This window comes from Dama dama, chromosome 19 (assembly GCF_033118175.1).
Source record: "Dama dama isolate Ldn47 chromosome 19, ASM3311817v1, whole genome shotgun sequence".
Taxonomy (NCBI): domain Eukaryota; kingdom Metazoa; phylum Chordata; class Mammalia; order Artiodactyla; family Cervidae; genus Dama; species Dama dama.
This window is the reverse complement of record NC_083699.1, coordinates 53,499,926-53,512,435: the sequence shown is the minus strand read 5'-3', so window position 1 is coordinate 53,512,435 and position 12,510 is coordinate 53,499,926. Positions and strand designations below refer to the sequence as shown.

Here is a 12,510-nt window from a genome sequence, read left to right as displayed (position 1 = left end):
AAGAGGAAAGACAAGAAAGTAGAGGGGAAAAGATGAAGTGAGCAACACAGGGAGCAATAAAGAGACAGGCTCCAGGGCCTGGGAATTGGCAACCACGTGAAGCTGCAGTCAGGGCTGGCTGCCAGACACAGCAGTGCCCAGCAGAGGACTCAAGTTTGTGTGCAAAACACTGCAGCGCTGCCTTGGTTCCCAAACAGACAGATCAGCCTGCTCCAGCAACACTTCCTACCCTGTCTTTGAGAGAAGGTATTTATTTTTCAAACAGTGAAAGCAAAGGGTTCTATTCCTTGGCCTGATCACATTTTCTAAACCCCAAATTTAGCATCTGTGGCCTGGGAACAGGCTGTGCTATGGGGACTACAGAAAGAACATATGTAAATGACAAATCCTACAAAAAACCGAAGATATCTGGCGGCCACCTCCATATGTCAGAAGGTGGGACACAGGAAAACAACTGGATCTGCAAAAATTCCACAGGAGTTTTATTACCTCTCTTTTTACCTCACTCTTCTTCCCTTTCCAGTTCTCTGCCTTATTCACTCAGTCTTCAGAGAGAACCTATGCTGGCTTACACAGCTCACTGCCTGCGCACAGGAGGTTGATGAGTCCTTAACTCTTTTCTCAGAGGAAAGACAGAACTGTGGCTTTACCGAGGACATGCTGGAAGTCTGAAGGCAAGACTGGCTAAGTCTAAGTGGAGGCAGGATTTTGATATGAATTCTGGGCGACAAAGCATCCACTGAAATAAATACTCTAGTTGTCTTTTAAAAGGTGATCCTTAATCCCTGGAGAGAGTAAAGGAGGCAAGGGGAATTCTGCCAGCCATGAGCATGTGTGAATATGCAAACACACAAACACAACACACACAAACACGACTTTGAAGTTCTTTCATTAAGTAGAGATGCCACAAGATTGATAATAATAGTTAACATTTACTGCACTCTATGTGCCAAACCACTCTTCTACTTGCTTTACAGGGAAGAGTTCGATTCTCACAGCTAACTTATGGGGTGACTACGTCATATTAAGCCCATTTTATAGATGAGGAAACAGAACCAGAAGGTCAAGTAACTTCCCCAGGTTTACAGAGCTAATAAGGCCTAGGATTTAAACTCAGGTAATATAACTTCAGGGTTTCCCAAGGGGTGCTAGTGGTAAAGAACCCACCTGCCAATGCAGGAGATGGAAGAGAGGTGAGTTCCATCTCTGGGTCTGGAAGATCCCTTGGAGCAGGGCATAGCAACCTACTCCATTATTCTTGCCTAGAGAATCCCCATGGACACAGGAGCCTTGAAGGCTATAGTCCATAAGGTCACGAAGAGTCGGACACGACTGAATCGACTTAGCAGAGCACAGTGCAATATAGCTTCAAAGCCTGAGTGCTAAACCATTATGCTATACTTCCTCCCAAGGATAAATCAGTAAACAGAGCAATAACCTGAGCTAGGGCACAGGCTGTACAAATGCAGACAATACCTTGTGAATGTCAATGTGTAAACTGAGAATTCCTAATCATGAGTCAAAAACATTCTGGGAAGAGGCACTTCATTTCTGCAAATGTTTGGCGTTGACTGTGTGCTATGAGGAGAAGCCTTTTCTATTATCTAATTGATTGACTGGCAAGAGAGATGGCCATTATTGATTTTACAAATGAGGAAAGTGAGCTCAGAGAGGTTAGAGGTTAAGTAACTTGCTCATGGTTTCACAGCTCAGCAAGGTCAGAATTCAAACCCAGTTCATTACCTCAAAGCACTTGCTCTTAACTGAAGCTGCAAGTCAGAGATATTAATTAGGTGGCTTTAAAATGGTAATATCAGCAAGAAAGGGGAAGAGCAGGACTTCTAAGTCAAAGACTCTTTCATTATTTTATAAGGTTCTTTTCAATCACAAGAAGTTTTGTAACAGGGTCCACGTAAAAGATAAAGCTTGAAAACACCCAGACACAAGAACAAGAGAAGAGAATGAAGAAAGGAACTCAGTGGAAGGCTCAAGTGACAGGAAAATGGGAAATAAAAGAAAAGCACCAGCACTCAAAGAACAGACAATTTCAGATGAAGTCCCACACAAAAAGCTGCCACCTACTGGATAGACTGGTCAAGTGGTCTAGGTGAACAGGCTGAAAATGGCCCCAGCAGCTCTGGTGGAGCCACTTAAATTCTGAGAAGGCATCCATCCCACAGCTGCAATGCAAAGATTTTTGCACCAGCAGCAGGAGGTGATGTGGCTCCCTAGTGGCCAGGTCCATTTGAGTTGTACATTAGCTATGGTGGTAGCAGCTATTTCAGAATAGGGACCAATATGGTATTGCTTTTTAGTTCCACACTATTCTTAATAGAAGCATATGTGCAGACTGACTGGCATAATGCCTGGCACTGCTGTAGGAGATCAATAAATTGCATTCATTTACTATCACTGAAGGGCAGAATGACAGACTGTGAGGAAAAAGGCAAACTTTGCCTCAGACTCAGGATTTTAATTGGAGAAGGAAATGGCAACCCATTCCAGTGTTCTGGCCTGGAGAATCCCAGGGATGGCGGAGCCCGGTGGGCTGCCGTCTATGGGGTCGCACAGAGTCGGACACGACTGAAGTGACTTAGCAGCAGCAGCAGCAGGATTTTAATCTTGAATACAATAAAAGGTAGAAAACAGAGGCATTTTCCCTGCCTCAAGCCAATTCAAGCCAATAACCCATGCCACACACATTATAAACCGCGCGTGCATCATATCAGGCTTTTGCCATGTGTCACATGACTTGTTTTGGCAACAGCTTAGTTGGTCACATATAGTGTCTGGGATTACAGAGGAAACATTTTAAAGGTTATAAATTCAGACAATCCTGGGAACAGCTTACTGGTGATGGCTTCCAAATGAGCATATAAAAAGTCTGTGAAGAGATTACATGGAAATTCTCCAACCACAGGAGAAAATGCAGATTTACTGGATATATTTTGTACTCCAACTACCCAAAGAGCTTTCCATTAGCATGTTCTTGCCAGGCAAGTGTTATCAATGACAATAGCAGTTCTTAGAGCCTTAGCAAGAGCAACTATTTATTCCACCAGAAGAGCCAAGAAAACTCATATTTTTGTTGATGGCCAATGTTAAAGTTTGCCTTAGGTTTTAAGATGCTCGAATTCATCTAAAGAACTTAGAAGCTTGAGCTAGGAACAAACTACTGTTTTCCTGACATTTTCATCCATTTCATTTGCAACGCTAGTTCTATCACCCCATGTTGTCTTTGTTTCACATAGTCCCAAACTCTGCCTTCTAAATCATCTTAATTCTGGCTAAAGACATACCACTATCTGGCTTGACTTCCAAATTGGACTGACTTTTCCAACAGAAAAGGCAAGTATCTTTTTACCTCACACACAGACTAATCGATTGCTAGTGGCTACCTAGGGCACTGGGGCTTCCCTGGTGGCTCGATGGTTAAGAATCTGCCTGCCACGGCAAGAGACCCAGGAGATGCGAGTTTGATCCCTGGGACAGGAAGATCCTCTGGAGGAGAAAATGGCAACCCACTCCAGTATTCTTGCCTGGAAAAATCCCATGGACAGAGGAACCTGGCAGGCTACAGTCCATGTAGTCACAAAGAGTCAGACACAACAGAGAGACTGAGCATGCACACATACACTTCATCCCCGAGAAGGATTTTCTAACTTTCTCTAGTCTCAGAAGGAAGAATTCTATGACTGATTAGCAAGGTCTGTCATAGGTAAGGGAGAAGATAGTGATGACACACACATCATGTTTGTTTCATCTCTGCAGGCCATTTATCCTAGTGTTGATCTGCTTAGCCTCTCAGTCGTGTGTGACTCTTTGCGACCCCATGGACTATAGCCCGCCAGGCTCCTCTGTCCATGGGGATTCTCCAGGCAAGAATACTGGAGTGGGTTACCATGCCCTCCTCCAGGGGATCTTCCCAACCCAGGGATCGAACCCAGGTCTCCCACACTGCAGGCAGATACTTTACTGTCTGAACTACTAGGGAAGCCCCTTATCCTAGTGTTGGGAGGTACTAACTTTCATTACCTGTAGCATCTAGTAGGCACATCACATACATCTGTTAACTGACTGATGATTTCTCTGAAAGGAGGAATGAAAGGCTAGTTTAAGTTTAGGTGGTAGAATTACAGGCAACTTTATTCTTTGCTCTAGTTTTTTCTATATTCCCTGGGCTTCTTATTAACATATTTCCATATTTTATCAGAAAATAATACTACTTTTTTATTTGAATAAAATAGCATTTATTAGGAGGATAAATTCCTCTTGGAAAATGTGAGATTCATCACAAGAATCCTCATGATGGCTTTTAAGACATTTTGTCATACTTCTCTATAAATTTTTACATAGGTGTGAGGATAGGGCATTGGAGTGGGGAGTGTTCTGCTTTTTAATTTAAATCATAATAATTTGCTAGAGCCTTAAATTTTATAAATATAACTTTTACTGGCATATATTGCTGTTAACTCTTAACTCTTGTAGTAGGTTTAAAGTTTTTAGCTTTCAGAATTGATGTGATAGGCATCTTATGTAGAGTCCCTTTAAAAATAATACTGACCAGGGCAAAGTGGTCAAAGGGAATTACTTGAGTTTCTACCCTTGATTTAGTTTCTCAATGGAGATTATATTGAGCCCTGGAATATCTATTGGCAAAACAGTCAAGTCAGCTCCCCCAAAGCCTATACAAAGTTTGCTAAAATGAATTCATGTCAATCAAGACTGTATTCAACTGTGTTTGTTATGTTTTTGTAGCTAACAAGGAAAACAATCTCCTACTGAAAGCACTGTTACCTCTAAGTTAAAATGCTTAAAATAATATCCAAATTGCAAATCTCATATGGAGAGGGTTCGTTTACCTTTTCATTAATTATTAAAGGTTCATTTAATTCATTGTTAAAACATGAATTAAAATTTGCCAAAACTTGCTAGTAGGGCCAGACATTAAGAGATTGGACTAATTAAATGATAATGATCATCAAGTGATGAAATGTAACCTTGATCATATCTATTCCTCACTTTTTTCGTTGTAACTGTTTCTACACACCCCGCGTTTATGGCCTCCTTACTGCATCAATTCCCTCAGTCTTGATGGGGTGGTGGCTACATGGGTATATTCATATATAAAAGTTCTTCAGGCTATACATTAAAAATTTGTGCATTGTATTAATGTAAAAGAACTTTAAAAATCAAGGGCCGTCCTCTGTTAATGTAAAAAAAAGCAATAATAATAATAGTGAAGATACTTGTTCATCAGGTAGTTATAATCTTACGTATTTTGGCTGCCACCGTTTAAATCCCACGGCCCACCATTAGATTGTAAGCAACCTAAGGGCAGAGACCATGCCCTGTACTTCACCCACGACTCTGCCCTGTGTGGGGCATGCTCAGCCTGCAGCAGGGAATACTGCCTGAGGGGCATCGGGAAGGCAAGGTCTGTGCTGGTGATGACTCATTCCTAGAGAAAGTATCCCACACCAAAGTCACAGGTGACAGAAGACGGCACCTTAAGAGAGAAGCATGCATTTGACCTACAGGACATCAGTCACCTAGCTCATAAAATGAACCCATCCAAAGATAAGTTGTTTTTCAATCCTATAATATCTGGTGTCCTTAAGCTAATATTATTTGTGGCTACTAGAAATCTCTGTCTGGATGTACATTTATTTAAAAGGAGTAGGAAGAAGACACCATGACATTTTCAATTCTCTGTGTGTGACCACTGGCATTTACAGCTCATCCTTTACTTTCTCTGTTCTCCTGGAAACATGCATCTTCTTGCCTCACTGAATCTGAAGACTTTATTTCCTTCTTCAAGACATCACATTCATAGCAGCCATGCCCTCACCTCACAGCTCCTCCCAAACTCACTCCTCTGAGCTTGAGAATGGACCCCTGCTTTCTGTTTTCCAATCCAGAGACTTCTATGGGAATTGTGACATGTTCCTTCTAAAGATGTTTTCAGTATCCAGGGCTTCAATTTGAAGGGTGCTTGTCCCTCTGTTTTGGCTATTCAGCAGAACCCCTGCTATATTTTAACGTTCCATTTTCTAACAATGACCTCCAGAATCACAGCAAGGAGTCCTCTTTGCCAAAGGATAAACAAACAAGAGACTATTTTAGTGGTCAATATACAAGATAGATATCAAAATCCTAGCTTTTCCTGTAGAAGATGTGGGCAAAATCAAGGGAAAATGGGAAAAAAATCACTCACACCTTGGCCCACCTGAATCCACTATTAGAATAATTCTCAAGAATATAAAGGAGATCCCACATTAGCCAATAATACCCCTAGTGGTTGATTAACTGTATGTTGATAATAGGGTATGAAGGAGGTTAAGAAATCTGGCTTCAGAGGAACAATGCACTAATCTTCTTGCCTATCCGTATAATTGTTGTTATTCTTGTCACTATTATCTTAAAAGCGATGCACTCACAGTTCACGGGTTAAGCACCCCTCCCTAGAATAAGTGTTCTGATTTGTGAATCAGTCTCCTGCACTTGTGACTTATCATGTGACCTGTGAATTTACAGACCTGGAATGTTGGAAATCAGAGTGCCAGCAGACATAACCACCAGCAGACAGTGGAGTGTGCTTGGGCACTTGCCAAGGCTGCCTTCTGGAAGCAGGCAGTTGAACCACAGGGTCCCCTCAGCCTATGGTGCTGGACTCAGACCCACCCACCAAGACTCAAGGGCACACGCACCAATCCCTGACTTCTCAACCTTTCCCAGCCTCTGCTCTGCACACTTCTCAGTGAACTGCAGTAATTCCCACTGGGAGAGGGGGCGGTGAGGGAGAGTGAGCAGGTCCATACAGCCCCTCCCAAAAGATTCTGAAAAAAAAGATTCTGCTCTGTGCGGCCACTCCCCAGTCCTCACCCACAGCAGACACTAATATACCAAGAGACAGGGCTCATCAAGAGACATGTGCCAACACCCCCTTTAGGCAGACTCTAACCAGCACATGGGAGTGAGCTCAGCTGAATGGGATGGAATTTTGATGGAGGCTGCCTGAAGTATTAAGACAGAAAGACAGAGAGGAAGCAAAAAGCAACTCTGAGGTGCCAATAAGTGACCATGGAAAACATTCAAAACAGAACACTTTCTTTAAGGAGATTTGCTAACAGTTTCTTGAATCCAACCAAACAGGATTTTTACAGACTAGCACTGATAATGACGACAACCACGTTTTTTCAAGCTTGGCACACCCCTGATTCTAGAGGTCTACAGCTATTCCAAAGGCTTGACTTCTTCAAATATCAACATAATTTGTTGTGCAATCAAATGCTTTAAAAATATGCTGAATTGAATCCTTGTGCTTATATTAAATCAAAAAGCACCAAGAAAACTTTGTTTTTTAAATTTCATTTTAAAAGCTCAACAATATTTGTGTAATTTTAGCCCTAGAGACTACTAAAGTGGATGTCAATAAAGACAGTAAATTATTTGGCTTTGTTTGCTATATGTTATTATAGCTAACAAGGAAAAAAATTTCTACTGCAAGCACCATTAACCACATGATAAAATGCTGAAAGTAGTATCTAAACTGCTAGGGCTAATTTACCTTTTCATTAATAATTAAAGGTATATTATTATTAAAACATGGATTAAAGACTTGCCAAATGTTACCAGGTCCAGACACCAAGAGATTGTATTCATTAAAAAATAATCCTTAATAATCTGGGGTCATGAAATAAAACCTACATCATACCTACTCTTCACATACCCTGAGTTCACAGCCTTCTTTCTGCACCACTCCTTTCCTCAGTTTTCATGCCTCAGCACTTCTTGATTTTGCCCCTTTCCCCTCAGATTTTGCCTTGGGAATTCTGTGAGAGTACTTTCTGCTCTTCCACCTCAAGCAGGAAATTGCTGCTGAGGGAACTTCCTATGAGGGCCAAAGTTTTCCCTGCAATGCACTGGGGGAGGGGGTGTAGTACAAACAGCTTCTGAGAATAGATCCCAGACCTTGGGCTACACAGCCTTGTAACGAGTGAACCTATGGCCCCCTCACTCCTCACACTTGCATTCCAGTTCACAGAGCGATTTCACACACTAGCTGGCAATTCCTAAACCTGCAGTAAAACAAATCAGGGATTCTCCTCAACCATCAGTGGACTATAGTTTTGCCTTTTGAGGTCAACAGCAGGGGTGCAAGGATGTTCCTTAGCTGGGACTAAATCAGCCAGTGAAGAAGGGTCCTCCCTCAAACTCAAACCCTGGAAAACAAAATGCATGAGAAACTGATCTGGAAATCAAGATGAGCTCTGCCAGCAGAAAGAGCTGGGTTCAGATCCTTCTTCAGAACTAACTAGCCATTCACCTAATCTCCTGGAACCCGTTACTTCCCTGTAAAATGTGGAAAACAAAAGTGACCCTCCAAGGTTCTGGGAAGCTTTAGATGAAATGATGTATGCAGCCCAGCCAAGGTCTGCTCTATGCCAAGAAGTACATGGCAAATATGAAGTCCTTGTGGGAGGCAGTGGTTAAGAGCCTGGGGTGTGATGCCAGACTATCTTCAAATCTCACTTCTACCATTTAACAACTTAGGACTGTAGATTAATTATGTGACCTTTCTGACTTAGTATCCCCATCATTCAAATGGAGTTTTATTACAACACAAGTAGATATCCAAAAAAATTAGTCTTTTAATTTAATATAGTATCAGTTGCTCAGTCGTGTCCAGCTCTTTGCGACCCCATGGACTATAGCCTGCCAGGCTTCTCTGTCTACGGGATTCTCCAGGCCAGAAAACTGGAGTGGGTTGCCATTTCCTTCTCCAGGGAATCTTCCCAAATCAGGAATCAAACCCAGGTCTTCTGCACTGTAGGCAGAATCTTCACTGTCTGAGCTTCCAGGGAAGCCTGATTTTTAATTTCATTGTTGAGTAAAAAACAGCTCCTGTTTCCAGATCAATCAACAGTGTAGTAGTGAATTAAATGAGAATTGAGTATAATGTGCATATTTTTTTAAATCGTGAAGACCTTGCAGGCTTTTATGACTTTTCTGGGCAGGAAAGCTGTGATGGTAAGGGTGCGGCTAAACCGTAATATGAAGAAAAAAATTCAAAGAGGGAGAATAACCACCCACCAGGGAACTATTTCTTTTGTAATGTACATTCCATTTCTTCTCCCTCATGCTTTTTAATTCCTTCCACATTTCCTGCCATAATTATCAAATGTTTGGTTTCTGACCTCACTTTTCTGGAGACTAGAGCCCAGGGAATTTAGAATTGTTTATTTTCTGTCCATAAACCTTTGAGTTAATGGAGGGGCTTGTGAGTGAAGGGTTTGTTGGTTTGTTTGTAGTGTTTCAGGAAGGTCACTGGAGTTGAAAAGAAAACATTACCCCCAAAGCGCTGAAATACTTTGACTGGAAACGCGGAGCCCTCAAAGAGCAGAGCAACGGATTGCTCATACTTGCGCAATGTCCAGTTTAGGAAAAAACTGAGATTTTTTAAAGGCCGTTATTTGGCTCTGATAGTAACACAAAATCCCAGGGCACTTTACAAAGAAAGAAAGAAAAAATCAGAGAATCATAATCTTACTTTATAAAAGAGAAGAAAAAGAAAAAAAAAATATATATATATATATATATATCTCCCGCCCTAAAAGAAGAATTTCTTGAGCTCCCCGGACCGCCCCCCTCCTCCCCCAGGAGACAGACTCGGAAGGGAGAAGGCTCCAACTACTCTCTGTTTCCTCTCCAGTGAAGGAAAGAACTCAGGCGCCTTTTTGAACTCGGCTCCTGCTCGTGTCGCCGCCTCTGTCCCAACCGGCCCTGCTCGTCCTCACTCCCCCTCCCCACTCTCCCTCCATATTAGCCTTGGTGGGGCTCCAGCTTACGGCCCAAACTACTTTTCCTGATTTTTAAGGTTTAAGTTTCCTAAGTAGCATTTCTGCTCCGAGCGCCCCCTCACCCGGCGGATGGAAACTCCCAGTCCGACCCGGGGAGAGCATCCCCGGGGACGCACGCACTGCCCGCGCCACGCGCAGACCCTAGTGGCCCCGGCGCCCGAGTTCGGACCTGCTCCGAGGCTCACCTACCTCGGCGTGGACCCAGGCGACCGTCACCAGCGCGAGCGCGAGCCAGCGTCTCCACATCTGCGGAAGAGAGAAGAGCCAGCCTGAAGGCTCCGGGCCCCGTGCCGACCCCGGAAACTTCCTCGGGTCCCGGCGGCTCGCGCCCTCCGCCCGGCCACCCTCGGCTGCTCAGAGGGCTCGCGCCAGTGCGCTCGGCTCCGCGCCACGCACCCCGCTCTCACCATGGTCCCGTCCCGGTCTCCGGAGGGCGCGGGGCAGGCGGCTGCAGCGAGCTCTAAGGGAAGGTGGGAGCTTCGCGGATCGCCAGCCTCAGAGGAAATCCGACCTGGGCTCGCCGCCCCTTAAGACCCCTCCTTCCCCGACAGCCTGCCCCCCAGCTCCTCCCCATTCTCCTCCCCCTTCTGCGGCAGCGGCCCTCGCGGCTCAGGCTCAGCTCCCTCCTCCCAATCCCTAGCTACCTCGAGCCCGCGAGCGTCCGCGCGCCGCTGAGCCCCTTTCCCACCAGGGCCCTAGTTTAGCACCTTTCTGACTCCCGGGACGTGGAGACAGACTGGGGGGTTGCCCTGGGGGGGCCCTGCAACAAAGCGAGTGTGGAAGGGGGAGCCTAAACCCCACCCCCGGGAGGGGCCGGTGGCTTGCGGCAGCTCAGGCTGGCTGCGGGCGCGGGCTGGCTGCGGCGGTGGCCAGGTGGGGCGGTGCTGGGGAGGGCCCCGGCTCTGACCGGCAGCAGGAACCTGGGGGGAAAAAACCCTGCGGCCTGGGGAGCTGGAGTCGCCCCCTGCCGCTGATAGAGGGACCCCTGCAGCCCGTGGTCCGGGGCGTCACTGTCGCCAGAGCACGAGGAAGGGGACTCAGGGTCCAGAAGAGACAGGCCAGCCCGAGGAAAGCTGCTATGGGTCCAGCTGTGGATTTCCTGGGGGGCCGGGACAGGGGGAAGGGAGGTGGAAGCCATCCTCCTCTGCTGACAAGATCCTGATTCCAACTTTTGCCAGCAGCCTCATCCTGTCCTTCCCTTCAGTCCAGGAGCGACCGGTGTCCCCTTGCTCTCCTCCCAGCTTCATCTGTGTCCCTGTTCCCATCCCTGCCATCCCAAGTCCTCTCCATGTTCATGCTTTACATCTCCACCAACTTCTACCCAGAGGCTTTCAAATGTGTGCTGCCTCTGTCCATGTTGTCGCCCCAAACTGCTCCCAACCCTAACTTCTTTCCTAGCCTGTGCCCGGGGTCCTTGGTTCCAAGAACAAGTCCACTTGACAGATTTAAGGTGCCCAAGGCTGAGACCTGAGTGTTCATTGGAAGGACTGATGCTGAAGCTGAAACTCCAATACTTTGGCCACCTGATGCCAAGAGCTGACTCATTGGAAAAGACCCTGATGCTGGGAAAGATTGAGGGCAGGAGGAGAAGGGGACAACAGAGGATGAGATGGTTGGATGGCATCACTGACTCAATGGACATGGGTTTGGGTGGACTCTGGGAGTTAGTGATGGACAGGGAGGACTGGTGTGCTGCGGTTCATGGGGTCACAAAGAGTAGGACATGACTGAGCGACTGGACTGAACTGAACTGAACTGAACTGAACTGAACTGAAGGCTGAGACCCACTTCCCACAAGCTCTGGGTGTGTTCATCTACATCTTTCAGAGTGGTGCCTGAAAAAGGTATCTCCACTTCTTGGACCCCAGTTGTAACCATATCCTGGCAGTTTTCCTTTGATATCTCCCTTTCATCCTTTCACTCCAGTTCACATTTCCACTTCCCTAGACCAAACCTTCATCTTCCCTCACTCAGGAATTCTAGAAACCACTTCTGGTTGCCCTTCAGCTCCTGGTTTTCCTCCCCTGGTCTTCACTGCAGCCCGTTGCCATATTATCTCTACATAAACACAGTCTCCCTCATGCTGTTTCCTTGCTCAGAAACTTAAGCACTCTTCCCACATCAGAAACAAAAGTCTTTCTTGTAAGTCATCCATCTAACCTTACAAGCTACTTATGTAGGGCTTCCCAGATGGTGCTAGTGGTAAAGAACCTGACTGCCAATGCAGGAGACACAAGAGACACGGGTTCGATCCCTGGGTCCAGAAGGTCCCCTGGAGGAGGGCATGGCAACCATTCCAGTATTCTTGGCTGGATAATCCCATGAATACTCACAAAAAGCTACTTATATGTTCTCTACTCAAATCAGGCTGTCTTCTCATTGTTCTTTGAACTTGTCATATTCACTCTTTTACCATGATTTGTTGAATGCACACTGTTGCAGTCTTAGGAGTCTTCAGATAACACCCACAAAGCCCATGCAAGTTCAAAATCCATCGAGATAGCTGCAGGAGTCACGACTGGTGGAAAACAAAATGTCAGCTTTGTCCCTGGTAAAAACTGGAATGGTAGCCATGGCTTTAGATCTGCAGAGATAAAGACCGGCTTGTACTTCAGCCCAGAACTGAACATATCCCACAATGGAGATG

General features: G+C 45.4%; 1 protein-coding gene across 1 annotated transcript in view; it reads right to left on the bottom strand.

Annotated features, from left to right (window-relative positions):
• Positions 1 to 10,416, bottom strand: part of FSTL1 (follistatin like 1) — a 56,978-nt gene extending 46,562 nt beyond the window's left edge. The window contains exons 1-2 of the mRNA XM_061167073.1: positions 10,271 to 10,416; positions 10,053 to 10,109 (exon numbers count right to left, since the gene is read on the bottom strand). Of these exons, the coding sequence (XP_061023056.1) occupies positions 10,053 to 10,109; positions 10,271 to 10,273 (60 nt within the window). The 5' untranslated portion in view covers positions 10,274 to 10,416. The remainder of the gene's footprint in view (positions 1 to 10,052; positions 10,110 to 10,270) is intronic.
• Between the last annotated feature and the right edge of the window lie 2,094 nt (positions 10,417 to 12,510).